General features: G+C 47.0%; 1 protein-coding gene across 2 annotated transcripts in view; it reads right to left on the bottom strand.

Moving 5' to 3' along the window:
* TTF2 (transcription termination factor 2) overlaps positions 1 to 21,733 on the bottom strand; it is a 31,283-nt gene extending 9,550 nt beyond the window's left edge. Inside the window, exons 1-17 of one of the 2 annotated variants that reach the window (XM_037501097.2) lie at positions 21,683 to 21,733; positions 21,495 to 21,597; positions 19,180 to 19,266; positions 15,062 to 15,128; positions 13,287 to 14,258; positions 12,871 to 12,985; positions 12,389 to 12,541; positions 11,324 to 11,451; positions 9,859 to 9,940; positions 8,583 to 8,699; positions 7,297 to 7,459; positions 4,526 to 4,631; positions 2,856 to 3,037; positions 2,015 to 2,168; positions 1,637 to 1,728; positions 525 to 607; positions 13 to 146 (exon numbers count right to left, since the gene is read on the bottom strand). In XM_037501097.2, the coding sequence (XP_037356994.1) occupies positions 13 to 146; positions 525 to 607; positions 1,637 to 1,728; positions 2,015 to 2,168; positions 2,856 to 3,037; positions 4,526 to 4,631; positions 7,297 to 7,459; positions 8,583 to 8,699; positions 9,859 to 9,940; positions 11,324 to 11,451; positions 12,389 to 12,541; positions 12,871 to 12,985; positions 13,287 to 14,258; positions 15,062 to 15,128; positions 19,180 to 19,266; positions 21,495 to 21,597; positions 21,683 to 21,710 (2,766 nt within the window). In that variant the 5' untranslated portion in view covers positions 21,711 to 21,733. The remainder of the gene's footprint in view (positions 1 to 12; positions 147 to 524; positions 608 to 1,636; positions 1,729 to 2,014; positions 2,169 to 2,855; positions 3,038 to 4,525; positions 4,632 to 7,296; positions 7,460 to 8,582; positions 8,700 to 9,858; positions 9,941 to 11,323; positions 11,452 to 12,388; positions 12,542 to 12,870; positions 12,986 to 13,286; positions 14,259 to 15,061; positions 15,129 to 19,179; positions 19,267 to 21,494; positions 21,598 to 21,682) is intronic. The other variant, XM_037501098.2, reaches the window with a different exon arrangement.
* Between the last annotated feature and the right edge of the window lie 4,960 nt (positions 21,734 to 26,693).

Genomic DNA, 26,693 nt, shown 5'->3' with positions numbered 1-26,693 from the left:
GGCTTTTCTTACCGTCTTCAACAAAGAAAGATGGCAGCAACACTGGCGGAGCCTCAGCAGCTGAGACAGTACGTTCCTCTTGCTGACACTCTGTGAGACCGTGGCTGTGGGGCATGCAGGGCCGCTGTACCCAAACTCCTGGGCCACTTCCAAGGAGGAAAACACAGGGTTTGAATTGGAAATGTGGGAAAGAATCAGGAACTAGATGTGGCTATTTTAAACTTCTTTGATCTAAGAATCAAAGGTGTAGTTATAACTCACTTCTGGACCAATGAAGCCCAATGAAAGAGTGGTTTTCTTTACAGACTTACTGGCATTTTAATAGAGCAGATTTTAAAAGTCATGCCAAAGAAGCTTAGCTCGCTAGGTCTAGTGCTAGTGGATCCGCATATTTTATTTGGGTTAAGATTCCTATTTGAGGTCAAGTCTCTGATATTAAGAATTCAAGACCTCCTTTCTGTAATTTTACTGAATCTGAACCCACATTTCCCCAGCGATGTGTGTATGAGGGTCCCACTTCTCACCTCTACTGAATGGATCATCAGAGCTTTCTTCAGACTGGTTGTCCTCACCTTCATGTCTTCTAAGATAGGACTGCACAATTGACCTGTCTCAGACAAAAAAAAAAAAAATGCACATAGGAGGGTTGCTAAGACCAAATGGTGGTTTAGGCCATGGTTACAATGGTCATCGCGGAACTGTGCTTGCAGGACCTGACCGCCTTACAGATGTGGTGAAATGAGGTCAGGTTCAGCAAGCACTAGGCAGAGGCAATGAAAAATACATAATTAACTAAAATACAAGTCATCTTAAAATAATTAACAAATGTATCAATACCACAGTGTTATTATTATAGGTAATATTAATTATATACTACATTGATTTAGTATATTAATATTTATGAATCTAACATCAATGTTATAGTACTCTTGATAGATAGTAAAAAAAAAGGTGCACTGGGGCCTCCCTGGTGGCGCAATGGCTTAAGACACAGCCCTATGAAGCTATCTGCAGCCACTGCAGCATGAGTTCAATCCCGGCCAGGGAGCTGACCCACATGGCACAGCAGACCTCTCCTGTCTCGCCTGCTGCTCCCCTCAGCAGTATACTTCGATCCACCTGTTCTGCTCTCCACTCTGTCTCTGGTGAATTCTCTTACCGCCCCCCCCATCTCTGGCCTGCATAAATAAATGTATGCATAAATAAATAAATAAATAAATAAATCTTAAAAAAAAAAAAAAAAAAACAAGTGGGTGAAAATAAACGTGGAATTCAGGATGGAAAGCTTTTGCGAAAGTACCAAGAAGCAGTGACAAGAAGAATCAGAAAGCAGTATATTTTAAGTTCCAAAGCACTTTCCCAAAAGGTGCCAGGAGGACCAGACCGACCCAGGGGACAGCGACCCTACTTGAAGATTCTATGCAAGGACATCAGTGAAGAAGAGGCTTGAAGGCCTTCCATGTACATGAGACCAAGGTGAGCTGGGGCAAGGGCAAGGGAACCCAGATGAAGGAACGCAAGTATCAGCTTATCAGTGACCCCATAAGGACGGTCTCAGGCAACCTGACCCTCCACTGGCTTGCCAGCAAGAAGAGAACAACGCGTGTGGGACGGTGCCTTGCCACTGCACACACACCTTGATGTTGCAAAAAGGACACTGTAAACTTCCTTTTCAGCTACAGAAAGCTCTAAGCAGTGAAACTGGAACACACGCTGGGGCAGCACCACCTGGAAGAATAAAATGAAAGAGGAGCTGGAATGAAGTTATGCCAGTGAACCAAATATTACAGAGCACATCCCCCAGGGTTGACACGGGAAATCCCATCAACCTTGGGACAGAATTCCCCCCTCTTCCCTAAAGAGGATGCTCAGCACTGCACAGCAACCCTAGGGTCCCCTCGTAGGAAAATGGGGCGCTCAGGGGCTCCCAGATCAAAGCAGATGACTGTTCAGCCTAAGACAAGGCCGTGGTCATGGCCCCCGGGTTCCCCAGGGACACACGCGGTGAGATTACCAAGGGCTTGCCGGCTGCATCCGTCTGCTCTTTTGTTCTCCTCAGCAAAAGGCTTCTGGTTAAGACACTTAACCGCTCTCCTCCCTTCTTTGTACTGTTGTCAACCTGACTCTTCCACAGACTCAACTTATCAAATGGAGAACAACGAAGAAATCTTTGTTGGGGAAGGTTGGCGAGCCGGAAAGGAGAGGTGTGGGAGGAGGGAGCAAAGGTGCAAGGAAGACAAGAGATGAAGACGCATCAGCTTTCCTGTTTCATCTGTCATCTTATCATTTTTAAAAGCGAATTCATTGCAAGCTCTGCTAGACAGATCAAAAGGACCCCAGTCAATAACAAAAACCACATCATGAAAACGTGAATTTGCCCATGAACGGTGTCTGTATCATCACAACAGAGTCTAGAAACGAGCAGAATTTATTCCTGATGCTTCAAAGGTCAGCAAAGGAATTCCACATCCTCTTATAGCCTCGTCTGAATAAAAGCAAGTATTTTAACATTGGCCTTCTCTTCCGTTTGCTTCAAATAAATGGCACTCCTGACCCCAGGCCACATGTTTTAATGCAGAACTAGGCTAATACATTCACTTAGCTGAAGAAAAATGACTGTTGTTCCCTTTAATTCAATCTGTCCTAGTTTTCCCACACATAGGAGCTGGGTGTAATCAAAGTCTGTTATCAGCCAGTCTGTGAAGTGATTATTTTCTTATAAATATTAATTCCTTTTGCCCTTTCAAGGAGGCTGCTCCATGAGAGAACAGCACACACCAGAGCTTTATCGTGAGATGAGAAATAATCGCGGTGTCTGGCAGGGTTCACATTTACACAATCCCAGAGTGACTCACTTCAGCAGTGAATACATGTCCAACAAGTTGTTCTGGATGGGGGTTCCAGTGACAGCCCAACGTGCACAGGCCTGTAGCTGACACACGGCGATGGAGGTCTGCACCTCATGATTCTTAATATTGTGAGCCTCGTCCAATATGATGCGAGCCCAGAGTATTCGAAGCAAAGGAGTCGAGGGACCCTGAAAGAAGCAGAAGTGAAATCCAACAACAGGATGGAAATACATGAATACTGAGGGCTCCCTCTTACCTTCAAACTGGGGACTGCGAGCTAGAGAGAGTGACATAAGAATGGAGCTTAAGAAAGCAAGAGTGGAGGGCCTCCCTGGTGGTGCAAGGGGTTAAGCACCATACTATGAAGCAATCAGCAGCCTCTGCAGCACCAGATCAATCCCCGGCCAGCCAGAGCGTAACCCACATGGCGTGGCAGACCTCTCCTGACTCGCCCACTGCTCCCCTTAGCAGTGTATTTCAGTCTGCCTGTTCTGTTCCCCACTCTGTCTCTGGTGAATCCTCTCATCACCCCCGTATCTCTGGCCTGTACCCCAGCTCTTACATGCATAAATAAATCTTTAAAAAAAAAAAAAAGAAAGCAAGAGTGGAAACTCCCAATTTCATCTTTCACAAGAATTCACAGTTGACTAGAAGATGGAGAATCAAGGCCTCCCTGGTGGCGCAAGGGTTAAAGTCTCAGGTGCACCGGGGCTATCAAGCTTTCGCCAGCCACTGAGGCACAAGTTCGATCCCCAGCCAGGGAGCTGACCCACATGGCACAGCAGACCTCTCCTGTCTCCCCACTGCTCCCCTCAGCAGTGGATTTCAGTGCATCTGCCTGTTCTGCTCCCCACTCTGTCTCTGGTGAATCCTCTCACCATCACCCCCCCCACCTCTGGCCTACATCCAAGTTCTTGCATAAATAGAAATAAATCTTTAAAAAAAAAGATGGAGAATCATTCTCGAGATCTCCCCAAATAAGAAATTTGTGACTATCCCATTTGCAAAAGCTTAATTCTTGGAACAACGCTGGGAAAAGCCCATAAGAAACCCTCTACGCACAAGGGAGACTATGCTGGTTGCCTAGTGAACGTTCGGGCTTTGTCTGGTTGTTCCGGGTTATTTAGCATCTGCTGATTGTAGTATTATTATTTGCAAACTCTTAGCTGAAGTGGAGGGAATGAGATGGCCTAGTTCTGAAATACAAATACTAACATAATAGTCTTCATGCCAAATCTAAAAATTATCCTGGCAATGGCTTTCTACTTGCTAGATAAGACACTGCCTAATTCATGAATCATTTAATAAAATCAGTTAGATCCCCTTAAAAAAAAAAAAATCACAAATACACCCCAAAGACCCTGAAATAAAAATTGCAACAAGTGAGAATTTCCTACACGCATGAGCTGGTTACCAGCATGACTGCAACATGGTGACTAGTGCTAAACAAGTGAAAACTGGGCCAGCTCCCTGCCTTTATCCCTGAGGAGGTGGTCTGGAGGAAGAGGGGAACAGAGAGAAAAACCCTGCACTTCCACAGATAGAATATTTAGGACGCTCCTGACCTCACAGAAAAGGGCACCTTCGCCACTAGCTCTATGATGCCAAAGACTGTGGCAACTCAGGCTGACTGGCCTGTGGTTCCACCTCTACCTCCCCAGCACCCCCAGCCTCACCTTCACACTGGGCTTTGCATCCGGAGTCTCTCCCTTTTGCTTCTTTGTGTGAACCTCTAGGGCCACAAGTTTATAGGAGGTGATGACGATGTCATATGTAGAAAGGCTATGCAGACAGAACACAGAGCAAATGGTAAATGATCCTCTTATACAGATGACGACGAGCCGGGGCCAGTCCCCTCACAAAATGCCTGCAGCTGGAAGGACAGAGCCTGGACTCATCAACTCACATCCTCTGTCCTCACACCATTTGGGAGGGGTAAATTTTACTCTCTTGGCCTCCTTATCTCTTACCCACTATGGTCTACCCACTCAAGCTAGATCGCTCTTTCTCTTCCTGGCCTTCCCCAGAATGGAAAGTCTCTGACTGGAGTCATATGATCTGCCCAGAAATAAGGCAGGACCAGGAATGAATGTTTAGTAATCTGATACCGACAGCACTCATGCCCAGGGAAGCAAGAAACCCTCAAAGCATCAATGCGGTCGCCTCGGTGTCCTATGATGGGTTTGTAAAAACCCATGAATCCCACTTTTGACATTCTGGTTTAAAAACAAATGCCATAAACTTGCCACACTCCTTCCGTACAAAGACTCAACACAAGGCACCGATCCTTTTCCCACGTGCCTAACACTGGCCTGAGAGGGTGTCAGCAAAGAGAGATGATGTGTCTGACTCGAGGCGGCGACGCCTGCACATTGCCCGAGCATCACAAAAACAAGCACTGAGCATGTGCCGATCGGTCTACTGGCACGTTCCGACAGAGGCAGGCATGGCGTCTGATCTGGCCAGATCCTATCAAGCTAAATATGACGCCAGTCAGAGACGTTCCATTCTGGGGAAGGCCAGGAAGAGAAAGAGTGATCCAGAAAGAGTGAATCTCGTGAGATGCAATTTAATTCTAAATAAAAATGCAGGACCACGGCAGGCTGCCCCCAGCGCTCTCTGCCAGAGAAGCCTGGGTCCTGCCAGCGCCGCCCGACACCTTTGCCGGCCAGAGCTTCTCCCAGGCGTGAGAGATGCACATGCGGGAAGGCCAAGAGTCACCAAGCGGTGCTTCCTCCTCCAGGACGCCCGCCTGTCCTCCAGAAGACAAGCATCCGCTCTCAGAGGCTGGCTGGAGACTGCAGAGAAGCAGAGACAACTCTGCTCTCACCCTGAGTAGGTCAGCGAGTATTCAACCCAGACCTCGCCTCACAGCTAGGAACAAAAACCAATTCCTTTTGAGCCAAAAGACAAGGACTAAGGACTAAAACTGCCATCTCGGAAACATTTTCTTTCCTCCTTCCAGGGCAGCTCCATTCAGTGATCTAATGCGAAACGCTTGAATCGAAAACTCTTTACGTGGCTCATATGCAGAAAAACATAGCCATTAAAATGTGATCCGCCCACACTGACTCATCATTAACAATTAAGCCAAGACGCTTTGTCAGAGCAGGCGGGTTTGAGACCAGCGTAAGCTCCCTGGCGCACCCTGGACCGGGCAGGGACGGAAAGACAGAAAAAGACTGGAAAAATGACTGAAATGAACAGAAGATGCGGAGAAAGACGGGAAAAGACAAGACTGCAAGGGGTACAGGGAACAGAAAGACGTGTGATGTCACGCTTGCTTCTCCCCTCGGACTTATCCCAGGGACTTGGGGCCAGGGGAAGAGGCACTTGAAAGAGAGGGATGTGGGTGAGCACCGCAGGGGGAGGCTGACCATGGCAGCCTTTATCTTCACTTTGATTTTGCTCCTTTTGCCCCAGACGTGCCCGACCCCTTCTGCCCCTTCTCTATGGGTCCCCACCAGAAGGCGCCTTAGACTTGGGGCAGGCTTTTGGGTCTCAGCTGCCCTGCTCTGGGCCAACCCTGTTGGGCTGGGCATGTACCCACAAGGGGATGGGGAACTTTGAGTGTTTTGTGTGGAAAAACTTTTATCTATTCTTTCTCTTCTCTGTATTGCACACTGATTGTACTAAAGCTCCTGTCTCTCGAAGGTCTTATGTCTTGATGCAGTGGCAGAACCTATTTCACGCAGGCAGGTTTGGGGGTCTTGGGGTTACCCCTTTCTTCGCCCCGTAACAGTTTCATTCACACTAAGATGGCCGGAACCCAGTCAGTCGCCAAGATGACCAAGACAAAGGAGAGGAAAGGCGCGTGCTGTGTGCTCTCCAGGCCCTTTAGAAAACATGGAGTTGCTGCGTTGGCCACAGACGAGCGAATCTACAAGAAAGGTGATACTGGAGACATCGCGGGGATGGGCGCCATTCACAAAGGGATGCCCCATGTGTGTTACCGTAGCGACACTGCAAGCATCTGTAATGTTACCCAGCATGCAGTTGGCACTATTGCAAACAAACAAGGATAAGAGTCTTGCCAAGAGAATGTTCATACTGAACCTATCAACTACTCCAAAAGCTGAGACAGCTTCTCGAAATCATGAAAGAAAATGATCAGAAATAAAAAGGCAGCCAAAGAGAAAGGCACGTGGGGTCGCTGAAGCGCCAGCCTGCTCCACCCAGAGCAGCGCACCTTGTAGGAGACCTTGGCAAGGAGCCTGAGCTGCTGCTGACCAGGCAGGCTCCTCAGGCCTCCCCAGCTTCCACAGGACAGTGCCCAGCACACAGCGGGGAATGCCATTTCCTCTCCAGAGACCTTCTGAAGTACAGGTGAAGGCCATTTGGTCTTCACAAATGTCACTTGCCCTAAAGGAAGGGTGGAGGAAACCCGTTGCCCTAAAGGAAACCTCAGTGGGGAGGTGAGCGCCCCGACCGCCACGTCTGCACTTACACCTCCGCACGCAAGTCCCGGTTTTTCCCATGATAGAGGTAGACGCTCAGTCTGTTGTTCTTTACACATTTTGCCACCTCATTTTTCCAGTGATGGAGCAGGGAAGCAGGACAGATGAGTAGGGTTCCACGGGAAGTAAACTCAGAGGAGTCTTGAGGGGGGCCTGGAGGGAGAAAACCAACACCCCGGTTATACCCATTCAACAGCTTTACCTTCTTGCGCGCATTAGCTTTCTCTTGACTCCAGTAATATGTTTATATTAAATGTATAAATACATTAAATGGTGGCTCTGATGCGACAGGTAGCTTATAGAATAGGAAATGGAAGAGATGCTCTTTTACTCTGAAACCATGAACGATTTCCTTATTTCCCCCGAGTGTCAGAGGCAGACACCAGGGAGGACAGGAAAGTGAGAAGCACATGGCCTTATTCTAAAGAGAAAAAAACAATAGTGCCAGAGTGGCCAGAAATATCAATTCCTAACTCCCCCGAGTTGAGTCATTACAGGGGGGGTTATGATTACTTTTTTCTAAAAAACATAATTAAGTCCATATTAAAACATAAGTGCTAAAACCCTTTTCTCAGACAAACATTACTTTGCACCAGCTGGCGATGGCGTCTGTGCTGCTGCCCCGAGGCCCCCATGCGTGTGCAGGGGATCCCGTGGCTCTGTCACAGGGACCTGGGGTCCAGCGGTCAGGCTGCTCACTGAGCCCTGATGCCAGACGGTCACAGATTTCTTCGCTGTCTAACCAAGTGAGAAATGTCCTTGTGTCCACGCAGCTTCCATGTGGTGCTGTCCATACCTACTGTGCAGGACCTTCAAAGTACTTACACAGCTAATGCATTTAAAAAAGAGATTGAAAGAAGATAGACATTTTCTAGACATTTCTGGAATTTCAGAAACTTAGAAAACAGCTTTTGCTGTGGTGGCTAACATCTGGACTGTGCACAGAGCTTCCCTGAAGAAAGAATATGCTAGTTAATTCGGCTCTACCCTGGAGACAGAGCCTCGACATAAAAAAAAAAATAGTCATCACTGTGCTTAAGCCAAGTCTTAGCTTTCTCCATACAATCTTTCTATGCAGAGGTCAAGATAAGTGTATACTAAAAAATAAAAAATTTATAATTTATAATTTAGCATATCTGATATCAGAAATAATGCCATAAGCAGCAGCCAAACACAGGTTTTCCAAAAGATGGGGTCCTTTACATGCCAGTGGGGTCCTTTCATAATTTAGGAATTTCCACTCTGACTCCAATGACTGGGGAAACAGCAGCCATACCATCTTTGGGGTGCCTCAGAGGCAAGTTTTTGTCATCTTCTTTCATTTTCTGTTGATTCTTCTGGGTCAAAATAAGTGCAATCATCGTGAGAGTTTTCCCTAAGCCCATGTCATCCGCTGGAAAATAAAAACAGACACAGCAGAGTTAATTACTTGGAGCAAAGGATCAACTCAGCTGAAGAGACATGGCCTGGCCTGACAGCTGGGAACTTGGATTTGGTGGGGGTTCCTCCCACTCCCCAAACTCGTAAGAGTGGCTCGCTGGGCCTAAACTCTGTAACCAACATAGTCCATGCGAACACCTGCTTTCCTCTGTGAGTTTGGAATTTCAGCACGTACCAGGCCGCAGCTACCTGTGTGACCAGCCACCAATACTTTAGGCACTGAAGCCCCAAGGAGCTCTCCTGGTAGGCAATATCGTACATCTGCTGCCCTTGCTGGGAGATTTTGGTTTGCCCTGCAAGTCTCACTTCATGGAAAAGGTCTCTGGAAACTTGCAACTAGTTTCCTCTGGACTGTGCCCCAAATGTTGCTTTCATTTGATGATTTTGATTTGTGCCAAATCAAAATAACTTTAGTATTTTACTGCTATAACTTATAGTCATGGGTACAATTACAGACAATTCCTAGCAAATCACTGAGTCCAGGGGTGATCCTGGGGACCCCCAATACAGCTATTTACGAGCTATGGTGCACATTGATCATGTTTTCTAGCAGTTGAGCACCTTGGAAAATTCTCAGTTGATGACTCCCCAAAGCAGAGCCTGGAAAACTGTCCCGTAGGCTGTGCAGCTCAGGCACAGCAGCTTTCCAGACCCCATGGACTTGTGCAAGACTCTGATTTAGACAAGTTCAGAGGAAGAGGCTCCCCGTGGAACTCTGTGTGTAGGAGAGGTGCAGACAGGGGTGTCTGTAGGTAGGGCCCCCTCCAATGACTGGTGGAGCAGAGCAGGCAGATGGTCCACAGGACACTCAGTATGTAACTTGGCTTCAGCCACTGCTCCTAGAAATCTGGCCTCCAGCCTGGCTTTCCACATCTCCCAGAGATTATGTGGATCACCACGGAATAAACTCCCCCTCTGCTTGATCAGTCAAAGCAGCTTCTACAAGTGAGACCTGACTGACCATTCAGCTGTGTTCTCCTGAGCACGTTGCTCAACTTTCTATACTCAGTTTCCTCATCTGTAAAATGGGGGCATGACCGTCCTAGCCACATAGAGCTGTAGAGAGGACTGAGAGACACACGTGTCGACGCTGATCGTAACACCATACTTACCCAGAATCCCTCCCGGTGGCTTCTGACTTTCCCGCCACAGTAACCAGGCCAATGCCTGCTTTTGGTGTAACAGCAAAGGCACCTGGCAGAGGTAACAACCAAAAGTTAGGTATGAATTCCTTGTGAGCACCTAGGCAGAATCCTGGCTGCCTGGATCCACAATCTACTTTCGTTGTTTTAAGTGATCCTCCCAATATTCTGGCTGTCAGGGAAGTTGCTCAGGAAGTGCTTGACCCCCACCCTCACCCAGAGCAACTGTGCATACTGGGTGGCCTGGGACAGTTGCCCAGCACCCTTACAAAAGCACCCCCTCACTCTTTCAGGGGCTGCTGCATTGGCCAAAGTCAGTTTCCACCGCTGGTGACCAAGACCTCGGACTGGTCACCCTGGTTTTTCCCCAGTATCTCTTAAAATTGACTCTCCGCTCTGCAGTCCACAGCCCAGCCTGCAATGCTAGTCATAAATGGCAACAGCCCTTAGCTAGAGTTCCCCTCTAGTCTTTTTCTAACTCCAGTTTGTGTTCTCTTCTGTGTTAAAAAATAATCTGGGCCTCCCTGGTGGCGCAGGCAGTTGAGTGCCATGCTGTGAAGCTGTCTGCAGTCTCCGCAGTGAGGGTTCCATCCTGGCCGGCCGGCGAGAATCCCACATGGCGCAGCAGACCTCTCCTGTCTTGCCTGCTGCTCCCTTCGGCAGTATATTTCAGTGGATCCACCTGTTCTGCTCCCCATTCTGTCTCTGGTGAATCCTCTCACCCTCCCGCGCATCTGGCCTGCACCCCGGTTCTTGTATAAATAAATAAATCTTAAAAAAAAAAAATTCTTAAAAACCCTGCTCAGAATCCTACAGGATTCCGTAATCCCTCCAGAGCTAGACTCATCTAAGATCCTTCGCCAACGCCAGGCCCCACATCAGGCGTCCTCCTGCTCAGTACCGTCACCTGCTGCTCCCAGCTCAAGCACAGACGTCACCATCATCACTTACTCAGACCAGTCTCCCCAGAGCTGGGGAGTTTGGTTTCTATCCTCTCCACTCTCTTTGGGCCTCTAGTTTCTTGAAGACACAAAGACAGGCAGCAGGTAACAACTGCCCTACGGCGGGGTTAATTTCTTCTGCATCCCTCGTACTTTGTACCTGATCTCTAGAGCACGTTACTGTCTAGCTTTGTCTTAGGTGCTTTTTAACTGTATCACATACATGTACACACATATTCGAGCCAGGCCCCTCACTAAGGCAGCAATTCTTCACGCCCTGTGACACCAAAAAATGGACACTTTACTGCCCCCGACACATGCGACATTAAGGCTTTGAGAAAGAAAAGGGGCATTTTTATTTCCTCAGTACTCAACAGGAGGAAAAACATGGATGGGCGGCCCCTAAAGCGCAATCAGATTGTCACTCTAGACAGCCTCCCCGCAGCTTCCCTCTCGGGAGGCACAGGCCTGCAGGGGAGGACACCCAGGCTCACCTTCAACCCAGCGGGGTCCTCTGCCTCAGCTGTCTCATCGGGACACGACTCAAGTGACTGATGAAGGGCGTACATGGCTTCCTTTGTGATCTGCCACTCCCAGTTGGGGCCATGGTGGTTCGTGGGGCCTGCGCGCAAACAGGGGTTATCTCAAGGTATCTCGGGTACGGTCCCCGCAAAGGCCACCAAAGGCAGTTTGGCAGACAGTGGGCCTGTGGGGACGGGGCGCTCTTGGCTCCAGACCCCCCGAGCCGCTCAGACCCCTCCACCCCCATCCTCTCGTTGTTTCTCTAGGTTGTAGTTTTTTTTTTAAATTACATCAAGAATTACTAAACCAAGGACGAAACAGAATGAATGAAAAATAAGATGACCTATAATATCTTTGGCAGAGAAAGAGAGAATGCAAAGGAGGAAAGTGGGCAACAGAAAAGGCCAAGCCAGGTGGAATTCAAGGCAGACAGTGCGAGGCACCTCCAAGGTGCACACCCCGAGCTGAACACCACCCTGGGAAGGGCCCCAGGCCTGGGATTAGCTGTCCCAGTCACTGCCAGTAAACCTGTGTTCCTATCCCTGCCTGCAGCCCAGCCAAGCACAAGAGCGTGTGGCTCTATGTGGGATCCTCGTCCTGTAGTTACTTCTCAGGTCATCACTTTCCGCAAAGTTCAAGGCGAAAAGACTCAGCTAGACAGGGTTTTAGCGTCGGTGACGGGCCTGCTGGTCGTGGCCTCTAGGTCACCCCTCTGCTCTGCCCTGACTCGCACACAGAACCACGCACCTGTGGGCCTGTCACCATCGTCTGATGGCACTTGGCGAGCTCATTCACAAGAACTGGCTGGGAGGCTCCTACGTGCCAGCCCCTGGGTGGACGGGTCAAGGTCAGTGAACAGGCAGACACAGTCCCTGTCCTCTGGGATCTAAACAAACCATGCAGAGCTCAGCTGAGTGTCACCTGTATTTATCACACAGGCACCTCCAACGCAGGACTGGCCCCTCCGGCCATACACACACAAGGGCTCCTGCTCGTGGTATTTCACTCATCAGTATGGCCAGGCCCTTGGGTTTTACCTGCAAGGTGCTGACTGAATCTGTTATGACCCAGAGGCTGGAGATCCTGATGCTGCAGGGGTGCGGGGGGCACCAAGTGCGGAGGCTCAGGCGTTGTTTTGGTGACGTTCTTCTGTGGTGGTGCTTGTGTGAGACTCTTCTCGTTAACATCTGCTTAAAAGCAAGAGATGAGAGTTCAGAAAAGTGTAGAAATTATTTGTGGGAGGTGAGGTCAAAGAAGGTGGGATCGACACCATTCTGACGTGCTGGGGAAGGCTTCCTGGACAGCGCAGCATCTAAACAGTCGCTTAAACAATGGGAGAGGGGAGGCCACAGGAAGTAGGAGGAAGTTTTTACAAAACCACAGGTATAATGGAAAAGAAAGCTCTGAAGCAGACGATAAAAAGGAAAGGTGAGTGAATTAACAGATTCCTTCTCAAAATGGTTTCTCAAAAGTCCCTTTGGAAAGTTCTCGCAAGCCCTGCAATCTGTCACCATCTTACCTGGCTCTGGGCACAGGGAGAGAGCATTAAGTCTCTCCTCCAATTCCTGGATTTGCGTGTGCAACTTCTGACCCTTGTCTGGAAGAGCCTGGATGTTCACCGAAGCCAGTATGCTCTGCAAAAGAGATCCCAGGAGGTGGGTCTCCCCTCTTGTTAGAAGGATGGCTTCAGATTATAATAGCCAAAGTGCTAACATTCTGAAAGTATGCTCTTCTAACTGTATGTGTGAAAACCAGGACTTTGGTTTTTGAAATCCAGCTGACTTATCAATCCTGAAAATATAAACATAGGAAAAGGCAGAAACTAAACATCCCTCTATGAAACCTTCCCACAGAGACACGTAACCCATGGACGCCCAGCTCTGCAAGAGCAAGCCTCGCCCTCACCTTAAGCATGAAGCTCCAGCCCACACTTACCTTCTTCTGCCTCAGCTGCGTAGTGAGGTGCACACGCTGGGCTGCTGGGTCCGAAGGTTCTACCTCCTTGGAAACACCTGAGGTCGGAGATGGTTTTCTTTGAGCGTTTCGACCAGGAAGTTGAAGGTTCTCCTGTGAGTCTGGGGTCGAGCCAGAGAGTAAGGGGCTCGCTGGCTTAGCAGACACAGAACTCACAGCATCTTCCTCGCTGTCGCTGCTGCTTGTGTCGGCCTCTTGCCTTTTTCCCAGGGCCAGGCCCGCGGTGGCCACGGGTCCTCTCAGAGCAGGCACAGTGTGAGGCTCTGCCTGTGGCTGGACACGGCCCTGGAGGAGCGGCCTCTGCTGGACGCTCTGCGCCCCGGAGCCATCTGGTGCCTTTGCTTCACTAGCCTCCACGCTCTTGGGGTGCTCCTTGCTGGGAGGTCCCCCTTTCTGGGGCTTGCCTATCGGGTTCTGACTGTGAATAAATTCAGACAAAGGCCTGGTTCCTTTTTCTCTCCGAAGTTCTGCTTCTTTCTGGACATAACGGCTCTCACCATCTGATCCCTCCTGAGGAGATGCGGGAGGCTTCTCCAGCTTCCTATGTGTGGATGAAATCTCCAAAACGCTGCCTTCAGCCTCCTTTGCTCCACACAGAGACCCTGCTGGCCCCCCTTGCTGCTTCTCTCCTGGTGCAGACTGCTTTTTCTTTACCACCAGGCCAGGAGAAACACCTTGCTCCACCCAAGAGTTAGACTCAGCCTTCTGTGTCTTCTTCTGATCCAAGGGTTGAGGTCGATCTGCCTTTTCCCGTTGCTTCGTGTCAGCCACCTTTTCCTTTTCTTCACCTTTGAGGAACTGTTTCCATACTGGAGGGTCTTGATTCTTGTCAAGTACCTTGAATGGGTTTCTCTGCTGGCCAGCAGAGTAATGAAGCAGCTTAGACGAATGCTGAGACTTGTTGGTTACAGAATGTTCTTTGACATCAGGATCCTAAAAAGACAAAGCAGATAATATAAAGAACAAACACAACCTTCATATCTGAAAGCCTTTGTTCAGAGGAAATGGAAACACAGCGAAAGCAGACCAGTATTTCCGATCACTCCTGGGATCTGTGGGCCTCTAGAAAAGACGATGCACCAAACACAGAAAAAATTGGTTTCTCAAAGCTCGGTTCCTTCTCTGTACACAATCATGGCTTTTCCAGGCCTCAAGGAAAAGTGTCACCAAATCAAATTGCTTTTATAATAGCACCAGCCACAATGGACACTTTCCATGAGAAACCATTCTCTCAGGTTGAGCTTCTCCCCAAACCTAAATGAAGCTCCAGGCTTGATTTGGGCTTCGGGAAGTTTTCACTGGAGGAACCCAGGATTGTTCAATGGATGGCTCCACTGACAAAGCCTTGTTATTTTTCCAGCTCCAGTCCTCACATACAGGTCTTTCCTAGTTCTAACATTCTTGATTATGATTTATACTCAGTTTATACTAAAATTAAATAGATCAGTCTATAAAAAGATGCTGAAGTTGGCCATGAAAATCTAAATTTTTCCCCACGTAGGAGACTACTAGCTATGTTTTCAACCTCAAAAAATAGTGAGGTGAAATTAATAATTAAATATTTTTAATCTTGCTTATAACTCAATGATGCGACATCCCCACAAGAAGAGAACCGTCTGGCAGAGACAGTCTGATGAATACCGGCCACTTTACATGGGACTTCATGGTTTTTTCAGGTGGTGCTACAGATTAAACAGTGTAACACGCAGGTTTGAAAAGAGACGAAGAAATCCTACCTGCCACGGGATATTTCCACACCACCGCTTGCCCTCTGCCTTACTTTTACTGCACCGGAAGAACAATCTGATGAAGCAGAAAACACAAATAACCGAAGCTGTGAAAATGCACTAAATCAAGAGATGTATTTATTTTTAATCAAAAACAAACAAACAAACAAACATGTTACTGCTATTTGATTCTGCTTATGAAAGGTTACTCGAAACCAATTATTCTTAAACAGGCATTTTAACATTCTTTACTACATAGTACAGTTGTGGGGTGAGACATTAAAGAACAGGCGTCACAGTAATACGACTGGCACAGGTTTATTCCTTTTACTCTACAAAGAGTGTCTACAATGGAGATGTCCATCAGCAATGGCTGCTAAAGTCAGAGAGAGCGACTGGACCTTCTGTGTCCCCGATGGGAAGACATGTCACTGCCTTATAAAGTGAAATACAACAAGCACAAACACAAAACCCAGTCGAACCAAAACAAGCAAAAACCTAACTGAATCTGGTCACACCCCTAGATGCAATGACCAACTTACGGGAAACACCTAGAACTAGATCATGGGGGTGAAATGAAGCAAAATCCTTAGAGTGGGAAATGCTATATGACAAATATCCTAATTCCTTCAACAAATAAATTATAAGGGAGAAGAAAAGATGGAGGGCCAACTTCAGAGACTTAAAAGACACTGTCAAGTCAGTGGATTTCGTGGACCTTCTTTGGCTTGATTTAAACACAAACTACTTGAAAACAAATTATGACATCTCAGAAGTAACTGGAAACTTATACTCCAACCGGTTATTTAAAAAAAAAAAAAATCCTTATCTTTTAGAACTACAGACTGAAGTACTGACAGAAGAAATAATGTTATCTGGGATCCATGTCAAAATATGGCAGAGGTTGTGGGGTGGAGTGGGTAGAGCATGTGTGGAACAAGATTAGCTATCGGTGGGCGATGATTGAAGCTCATGTGCTGCATGATTCTGTCTCCTTTTGCCTGCATTTGTGATCTCCCACTAACGACAAAAACTGCAAAGTTACACCTCTGTGCTGGAGAGTCCCTGACATGCAAAGCCAGGCCCCACCCCAGAGGTGGCGTCGCTGTCCCATTCCACAACCAAGCCATGCGCTCTCCAACACACCAGACTTGGCATGTGAACCTCCTTCCACCCCAAAAATATCCTCTTGAGCCCCACTTGCCCACCAAGTCCCCCATCACTAGCAGTCAGAATCCTAAGGGTCCTTACAGTCCTACTTCCGAGGCAAGATTTCCCACATTCCCCTCCCTGTCCCTCCACTGCTTCTGGACTTCTGTTGTGTTTATTTACATCACACTTGTATCTGCCCGTCTGCCACTATATTTTCAGCAGCTGGATGGTGATAATCACGTATGCTCTCTTAATTCACAACTGTGCCTCACCTTTTGCACAGAATCTTCAAATACTGCTGAGTGAAACAGAACCCATTAACTTTTCTCCTCACCTAAAATGACTCCCTTAAAAATTTTAATCCATTAAATAAGAGCTGTCAAAATACATACTTTATGTAGTAGTAGGTAATGTGTGCAATTGAAAGTCAGAGTTGGCAATGGAAAGCACCCCTTCACCGCACCCCTTCTGTCCAGTTCGCACTCCTTCCAACAAGTAACCATTCTTATTTTTTATTTACCTGTTTTTTATTTACTTTCACAGAGATTTTAATGCATATTCCAATCAATATGAACATATATTCCTCATTTTTTACTCTTCCACACATACGGGGAGGTTAGCATACATACCACTACTTTTTTTACTTAACAGTGTAACTTGGAGATTTTTTCTATAAGAGTATGTACATAATGGAGGTTTCCCCAAATACTATAAATAGATCTACCATATGATGCAGCAATTCCACTCATAGGTGTCCACCCACAGACACAAAAACACTAATTTGAAGGGAAACCTGCACTCCTGTGTTCACTGCAGCACTGTTTACAATAACCAAGCTGTGGAAACAACCTAAGTGCCCTGGGAAAACATAAAGCTGGATTTCCACCTCATTTTTTTACACTAAAATTCAAGATGGAACAAATACATAAATGTAAATTAAGTAAAATTGTAAAGTGTTGAAGGAAAAAAATAAGAGATTAATGGTTTTGGAATCCTAAGATAAAGCAGGCTTTTCTATGCAGGACATCAAATCCTGCAGCTGAGAGATAAAGGACTTAGTAATTTGACTACAAAAAAAAGCTTTCTACTTCCATATGGTAAAAGAACCATAAGCTAAATGGTTAAGACAAAACGCAAGCTAGGAGAATTGCTACACATTAAGAAATAGGTGGTGGGGTCGAGGGCTTGTAGCACCAGCCTAAAGAATCATCGCTGGGCTAGATAACCAGCCTGCCAGTCTGACCCAATACCCAACCACCCAAGGGGTTTGCTAGAATTGGGAAGATTTCAGTGTGATTAAAAATAAAATATTTTGACTAGCCCACTACTAAAATATTTTGACTAGTTTTAGTTCTTTAAAGAACTAAAACTTGTTTTAACCCATTTATAGATAACAAAATCTCCATCTAGTTTGACTCCATTAACTTGAGAACCAAAGCTGAAAAAGAAGAGAGAACATGAACTCAGAAGCTCCCTGTCAAGCACTGACGTATATAAGGGGAGGTGTGCTGAATCCTCTATGTCAAAGCAAGCCGCTTCCCAGTGGTTCTGAATGATTCTCAGCTTCTCCATCACCTGCAGAGAGCTCTGGCTCAAGGGTCAGTCAAATGCACCCATGTCAATCACCCAAATGACAGGTGAGTGGTGCCATCTGGTGTTGAAGGCAGAGAACTGCCTGCAAATGCAGCTACAATCCTGAACTTGAAAATGGACATCAGAGCCTCACCTTGGTTTACACCTACTCTCCCTTACCCTGCTGCACCTGTCTTCTAGCTCGGTTACTCTAATCCAACAAATTAATGGTTAATTTTATGATGTAAAGTAATTCAACTAAAACATTTTTAAAGCTTCAGTAAGAAGACTTCTAAAGTGGGTGACTTGACAAAGTAAAATCTTACAAACACCAGCAAACATAGTAAAGTGAAGATTCTGAGATTAAATGGAAGGGGTAGAGGAAAGAGATGTGTATTATGCCACAGTCACTGTCTAGTTGGATGTTAAACGGCCCTTTCGTAAACGTTTGTTGGAGGGCTTCCCTGGTGGTGCAAGGGGTTAAGCACAGCACTTTGAAGCTAGCCATAGCCACTGTAACACGAGTTCGATTCCTGGCCAGGGAGCTAACCCACATGGCGCAGCAGACCTCTCCTGTCTCACCCGCTGCTCCCCTCAGCAGTGTGTTTCAGTAGATCCACTTGTTCTGCTCCCCACTCTGTCTCTGGTGAATCCTCTCACCCTGGCACCTCTGGCTTTTACTCCAGTTCTTATATGCATAAATAAACAAATCTTGAAAAAAAAAATCAACTAACTTTTGAATTGCATGGAATATTATATAAAGACCATCATACCTGGCACCTGCTTTGCTGGCCAGCCTTCTCCTCCGAGTGCCCAACACCTACAATTCCGTTGTGTCAAACCTTTGTATCCTAACGTAGGGTATTAATCTGCATTGATTACATCTGTGATAAATACAACCCCTTTCTTATTCTAAGCAAATACCAACTTATCTCTCCATACTAATGACAAATATCATCAGCCATCTATATGGACCTCCTCGCCCTGCCTCTGAGTCCCCATAAAAGTAAAAGGAAACTAACATGTACTGAGTATGTAACATGTTAGACATCTTTACGTGTTACCTTGTTCCATTACTGGAATAAGAAAATTGACAAGTTAGTACAAATTAATTACTGTTGGTGGGCTTATGTTATTGGCTCCTTGAGAACTTGAGAGGGATGAAGTTGTGGTTTATCCTGAAATTAACCACAGGTCAAGCTTCTGAGATAAACTAGTTGCTCACCAGTTATGGAGTGACAGACCAGCAGACAGTACAGCCCAGAAGATACTCAATCCACACAGAAATACTGTTTGATTTTAATTATGGTTTTAAAGAACACACAATTCTGGGAAAATATTCCTGTCTGAAACCTTTCTGGGGCAAAAAATAACAACACGAAGTGTTCCTTTTGGATACTTACCTTTGTTCTTTCTCGCCCTGCAGTGCAAGCAGACCTTGAAGTTCTACCACAGAGTTCTCATGCAGTAAACAATGAGAAACAGGAATGCTAGAGGAAAAAAAAAACACCAAACATTTGTTTGAGGAGGCAGACATCAAAATGCTATAAAATCCAAACTTTAGGCTTTAACTGTGAGTTTGGCATTCCCTCCGCTGGCTGTGTAAATCCCACAAATTTTTATGCCTATGTGTATTCCTCCAGGGAAAGAGTCCAGTTCCATCTTTCCCACTCCCAAATTAAGACAATAAATTTATCTTTTTCCTGATGACTCAAAGTTTAAAACTATACTGTGCTACATGAACTCTATATTGTCATAGCCCCAGGGAAGACAGAAGTATCTAAGGCTGTCTGTGAATTTCCTCCATTATCATTTTCCTTCAATAACCTGTGAGCTGTCGGTGTCATTTACACAGCTACTTTATGGCTGGTACGTTTTGAACCCTTCCAACTTCTCATTATTAAAGTATTTACATATAATATTTCAGAATAAATAGGATTGAATGAAGCTCTAGTGTTCTACTAGAAACTATGGCACCTTTTTCTTTCTTTTTGCTTATATTATTGCTTTCTATTTGCTTATATTTGATCAGACATTGTCCGTATTAGTTTATCAAGTAACTATCTTAAAGCAAACAATTACTGTACTCATTTGTATAGCAATACATTTGTATAAACAGCACTCTATAAAAGGGCATGTTTCCTTAATGTAAAACCAAGTCTTATGCTGCCATTAATTTCTACAAATCTGAAAGTGCTTTCATGTTTAATGAAACTTGAGCTAGATACTGAGCCCAAGAAGCTCAGTATAGAAATCAGAAATTGTTGGCAGCCTGCCGCCCTAAAGGGAGTACCTGTTCACTCTGCATAAGGAGTTCCCCCAGAGGTTAGAAGTTCAGCAAACAGAACTTCTTCCCAGAATTGACTCCTGTTCTCTAAGGACGAAATGACTTGTTCACAGGTTCCCTACTAACTAAAAAAACTTGTTCCAGCAGTAACTTACTAATTTGTAGCATAAACACAATTGCACATTTTTTCTTGTTCCTTGTTCATATCTTTAATAAAATCTTGGGTTGGGAGAGTGAAAGGCAGAGCTGCTCTCGATGGCATTCTCCCCACGCTGTTGCAAATTCATTTAGACTCTGAGTCTTTCTTAATAGCTGAGAACTTCCCATTGGTTGACCACAGCAAGAAATTAATAGTAAATCCCGACATGAAATGTTGATAGCTCGAGTTTTTTGATTGGTCCCTTCCACCTTAAGGTTGACACTGCTTACTCAAAGTCATTTTGGATTTAATTAAACTGGATCCCACTAATTTCCTTAAAAAAAAAAAAAAGTTCTCAGTGGGCTAAGAAAGTATTTGTTTTAAAACTTTATTTCCTAAATCTAAAAAATCTTTCACTTAATTAAAGCACAATATAATCATGAAAAGGAAACATGAAAAGCTAATATCTGTGTTGAAAAAACCCCATTATTTTCTAGTATTAATCCAGTATGTGTCTAACATAATATGGAAGAAAAGAACTTTTCTGCACCAAGTTCAGTAGAGACCAGGAAGAGTGGTCAATGATGTGATAGTTATAAAATTCACTTAAGAGACTGTGGACACCAGGGGAAACAGTACCACTTTTTGAGAAGTAGTATTAACTTTTCTCACTCTAAAGAAGATGATAATTTCTGGGTCTCAGCTTTCAATGTTGAGAAATCAGCAAGCGGAATCACATCCATTACTTGCAGCACTGATCCCAAAGGGACTTGTTTCTTTGGGTTCTCAATCTCACCATTTAAAACGTTATTTTTTGGAGGGGCTGGTAATCTACCAGAGTGTCTGAACCCCCAACAATTTGGGGGTTTGTTAGGGGGAAAAGGCAGTCCTATAACAGATTAAGCCTAAAACTAGTGCAAAACAGGGACCGATTACTCCCCAAGGCCTGTAAGCCCTCACTTCCTAAAGGACGGGGTGACATGTCAGCAGAAAGGAGTGTGGTCCGGGACGGACTGGGGACCTCAAACCCCACGTGGGAAAGGCCCAGGGGGTTCAGAAGCAGCTGCTCCTCCATTTCCAGGGGAAGGGACCAGCGGCCCAGAACGGGAGGGTGGCCGGACAGGGGAGTGACCACCCTGGGCTCCACAGGCAACAGGAGATCAGAGTCGCCCCAACACCCCAACACTGTTCCGGGAGGACCAGCCACCTCGAGGACGCTGGCCCCGCGGGCAGGGGACCCCGCCCCCCAGTCCCCGAGGCTGCCCCGGGGGGCCGCGCCCCGCGAGACCTACTCGGCGGCCCTCACGAAGTCGCACGCGTCCGCCCGGCAGATATAGAAGCTCTTTCCTTTATTCGGGCCACTGCGGACGCCCGTCTTCAGAAAGCACAAGGTCCCTGAGGAGAAAAGGGCGACAAGATCACGCCACGCGCCATGAACGCACCCCCGGGGACCCCCGGGACCCCAGGCGGCGGCCCTCACCGTGCTGCGGGCAGCTGACAGCCTCCATCACGCTTCCGCCGCCTGCTCCGCCAAGCCCCGCCCCTGCTTCGGCGTTTGACTCCGCCCCCTCGTCGAGAAACCAATCATCATCCAGCTTCCGAAGTCGTAAGCCCCGCCCCCGAAATGCACCGCCTGGCTGGTCCTCTCAGCCAATGGCACAGGGAGCGCGCCCACCTCCAACCAATCAGAGCCACCCTCCGTTTGCCGCGCGCCGAAATCAAATGGACAGCGCGAGAGAGGGCGTGGGGATCTGGCCGGACTTCCGGCGGGCGGGGCGGGGCTGAGGCGGGAAAGAGGGGTTTGGAGGCGGGACTTCCGGGGCGGGAGGCCCTTGGGTTGCGGGTCGGAAGAGGAGTTCGCGGGACGGAGGCGTCGGGCTCTGGGGGTCACCGGCAGGGCCCGGGGAGTCGTGCGCGACAGCCGAGGGCGGGAGCTCGGCCGAGGACGCCCCCTGGGGCTTCTCGGTCCTCTCCCCACCGGGCGCCGGGCTCCGCCTCCGGGCTCGTACTCCAGGGGCTGCATCCCTGGGGTCCAGGCTGCACCCCCCGGGCTCTAGGCCCCACCCCTGTGCTCTAGGCTCCACCCCTGAGCTCTGGGCTCCACCCCTTTGCTCTAGGCCCCACCCCTGGCTCTAGGTCCCACCCCTGTGCTCTAGGCCCCACCCCTGGCTCTAAGCTCCACCCCTGTGCTCTAGGCCCCATCCCTGGCTCTAGGCTCCACCCCCGGGCTCTAGGGTCCACCCCTTTGCTCTGGGGTCTGGGCCCCACCCCTGTGCTCTAGGCTCCACCCCTGGGCTCCAGGATCCACCCCTGGGCTATAGGTACCACCCCTGGGGTCTAAGCTCCACCCCCAGGCTCTAGCTCCACCCCCAAGTTCTAGGCCCCACGCCTGGGCTCTAGGCTTGGGCTTCGGGTCTGGGCGTTGGCCCTGAGCTGGGGAGGGCGTCCTGTCCAGCGGCCCTAAGCGGAGTAGCCAGCAGGATTGCTAGCCCACAGACTCCCCAGCACTAGGAAACCTTCAATTAGCGTGGCTTGTAGACTTCGCTGCTTGGCTCTCAACCTGTTGAGATGGGCAGCATTTTTTTTTAAACATTTATTTATTTATGCATACAAGAGCTGGGGTACAGGCCAGAGATGCGGGGAGGGGTGTGTGTGTGTGTGTGAGAGAATTCACCAGTGACAGAGCGGGGAACAGAACAGGCAGACACTGAAAAACACTGCTGAGGGGAGCAGCCAGAAGTCAGGAGAGGTCTGTTGCACCATGTGGGTTGCTCCCTGGCCGGCCGGGGACCGAACTCGTGCTGCAGAGGCTGTGGATTGCTTCATTGTGCGGTGCTTAACCCCTTGCGCCACCAGGGAGGCCCCTCATTCTTGTGTACTTTGCAGAAGAAAATACAGAGGAAAGGCATAGAAAGATTTACACTTACAGGTTATTGGAGAGGGGCCATATGAAGAATGTTAGAAATGCTAGAAATCTCTACACCAATGGTCTCTAATCATTAACATTTGCCAGATTCATTCATTCATCTTCTGTCTCTGTGTTATTTTTATTTATTTATGCATACAAGAACTGAGGTATAGGTCAGAGTGCAGAGGGTGAGAGGATTCACTAGAGACAAGAGTGGGGAACAGAGCAGGCAGACTGACAGAATACACTGCTGAGGGGCGCAGCAGGCAAGACAGGAGAGGTCTGCTGCGCCATGTGGGTAGCTCCCTAGCCAGGGATCGAACTCATGCTGCAGAGGCTGTGGATAGCTTCATAGTGTGGTGCTTAACCCATTGCGCCACCAGGGAGACCCATAGATGGGCAGCATTTTATGACGACCCCGAGACTCAGAAGTTTGAGTCACTCAAGGTCGTGAGTAAGTGGGCGACCAGTGGACAGGCGCCCAAGGCACCTCTCAGCCACCCCTTTGTGCACAGAAAGTTCTCCAGGCACTCAGTGTGGTGTCCCGAGCTGTGCATGTGGAGATGGATACCACACGGGGGAAGGAGATTACCTTTAGTGAACAGGGACTTTATTTTGTTTTGTATAGTCAGACTTTTTCTACCAGGATGCTTTTGTAATAGTGAAAATTGAATGTGGAGTTAATTAAGAGAAAGGGGATGCTGAAAGCGCAATCAAGTTAATAAAAGAAATAGAAATCAGAGACTTAGTGAAATAGAAATGACTTCCTATCACAGCTATTGAGGACCAGATGTTCAGACATAGGGGACAGCATGTGCACCTGTACTTATTGGGACATTAGGGCAGAACAGCACAATGTCCAGGAAACCTGGGCCATATGGTAAATGTAAACGCCCTGGTGACCAGCAGGGAGACAAACTTGAAGTATCATTTATTTAAAAATTGGGGGCCTTCTTTGTGGCACAAGGGGTTAAGTCTCAGCACTATGAAGCTCTCTGTAGCCACTGCAGCACCAGTGATCCCTGGCCAGGGAGCTGACCCACCTGGTGACCTCTCCTGTCTCCCTCAGCAGTGGATTTCAGTCAATCCACCTGTTCTGCTCCCCATTCTGTCTCTGGTGAATCCTCTCCTCCACCCCTCGACACCTCCAGCCTGTACCCCAGTCCTTGTATCCATAAATAAATAAATCTTTTTAAAAAATAAATAAAAACAACTTGGTAAACAGCTTTTTTTGTGCCCAATGTGGAGTATGTGCTTGAGAACATTTATTTATGCACAAACATGCACAAAACAACTATTCTAACCATAAGGAACTTCGTATTTGGAGGAAGCTGAACCAGCACACATTGAACATTTAAATAACAATATCAAGTAGTGTTTATATGTCAAGATGAGTGGAGTTATTGGTAAACTGAAGTGTTAAAGATGTAAAAGTAGAATTAGTTTAAACATAAAAATTACCCCTCTGAAACACCATGGGTCAACTTTGAGATAAAATTAGCAAAAAACAAATAGGAGGAGGCATTTTCAATAGTCCCAGATTGTAATGCTTATATTAAGTGATTTTTATGCAGATATTTAATAGCTGCTGTGTTGAGAGTAGGCCATAAATACTGGATTTACAGGAAGAGGGGCATAGCAATTCTTGAATAATATATTGAAACAAATAAGACAAAATCAGAATCTCCTATGTTTTCCATTAAGGAAGTTCTTCCTTTGCAAGTACCCAAACCAGTATCCCTGGTCCAACTCTATGAAAAGCTTGCACAGCCAGATCACAGAAAGGAAGAATCATTCATAAATTTGGTGTATATAAGATGAAAATGTTTAGGCTATGGACAGTTAATCCCACCTGATCATATTTATAGGAGTTTGGATAAAAGGATGCCAGAATATCAGCATAAACTATAATAAACTATATATACACTTCCATATGTACACAAACATTAGTGTATGTATATTGATTTTTCTTTAAAGCTTCATTTATTCAAAATTAATGCCTAGGGGCCTCCCCGGTGGCGCAGCGGTTGAGCGTTGGGTTGCGAAGCTGCCCGCAGCCTCTGCAGTGCTGGTTCGATCCCCGGCTGCTCCCCGGCCACCAGAGGAGGGTCCCACATGGCGCGCAGACCTCTCCTGCCGCCCGCTGCTCCCCTCAGCAGTGTACTTCGGTCCTTCTGCCTGTTCTGCTCCCCGCTCTAGCTCTGGTGAATTCTCTCACCCTCCCGCGCTTCTGACTGTACCCAGTGCATATATAAACAAACAAACAAACAAACAAACAAACAAACAAAATAAATAAATAAAGCATGCCTCTATAAAAAAAAAAAAAAAAAAAAAAAAAAACAAAATTAATGCCTAGGCTAGATCCTAGAGCCAGTGGTTTAAATTCATAGGATAATGCAATAAATCCTTTCATTATGGGGCTAGGCAATTGCTATGTGTATGACAGAATTGCTCTAAAACTAGATTGTAATAATGACTGCACAACACTACAGATTTACTAAGACTCAGAACTGTACACTTTAGAAAGGCGAATTCTGTGGTATCTAAATTGTCCCTCAATAAAGCTATTGACAGGACCTCCCTGGTGGCACAAGGGGTTAAGCACAGCACTGTGAAACTATCTGCAGCCTCTGCAGCGCCGGTTCGATCCTGGCCGGCTGGCGAGGGTCCCACGTGGTGAAGCAGACCTCTCCTGACTCTCCCACTGCTCCCCTCAGCAATGTATTTCAGTCGATCTCTCTGCTCTGTACCCCACTCTGTCTCTGGTGGATCCTCTCACCCCCCACACCTCTGACCTGTACCCCAGTTCTTGTATGCATAAATAAATAAACCTTAAAAAATAAATAAGCAAAGCTATTGACAACCAACAACAATAGCAAACCCACAATGCATAACATTGTACAAAACAGCAAATGTATCAGATAGTTTGACACCCTAAGGAAATTAATGGTGAAGGAGTAAATAATAGAAATTCTGTAGTTTTTTGACACATGACATTAATCCTTAAGCACACTGGTTCTTTAACTTGTAGACTAAAATCTGGAGTGGTACAAACACTAATTTTAATTCTAGGGGAAATGAAAGAATTATATCTTCTCCGGTCAATATGGTGTTGGCTGACCTGTGTTGACATGCTAGACAGCTCTAAGATAAAGTACTGAGGATAAGTTGCCTGAAGTTATATTCTTCTGGATTGTTGCTCATTGCTTGGGGATGGGGTAGGGAGAAGTAACTAATTTTAAATGGTAAAGAAAGGATTTTGCCCACTTGTTTTGAGTTGTAGTCTGAGACAAGTGCTTTTACAAGCATTCTCACATTTAATTCTCATGATTACCTTGGCAGTATTACCTTACCTTTATTTATTTATTTATACAAGCACTGGGTACAATCAGAAGCGTGAGAGGGTGAGAGAATTCACCAGAGCCAGAGCGGGGAGCAGAGCAGGCAGACGGACCGAAGTACACTGCTGAGGGGAGCAGCGGGCGGCAGGAGAGGTCTGCGCGCCATGTGGGACCCTCGCCAGTGGCCGGGGATCGAACCGGCGCTACAGAGGCTGCGGGCAGCTTTGCAACCCAACGCTCAA

This window comes from Talpa occidentalis, unplaced genomic scaffold (assembly GCF_014898055.3).
Source record: "Talpa occidentalis isolate TD23 unplaced genomic scaffold, MPIMG_talOcc4v2.1 talOcc4.9, whole genome shotgun sequence".
NCBI classification, from domain to species: Eukaryota; Metazoa; Chordata; class Mammalia; order Eulipotyphla; family Talpidae; genus Talpa; species Talpa occidentalis.
Note: the sequence above shows the minus strand (reverse complement) of the source record. Positions and strands in the feature narration are given on the sequence as shown.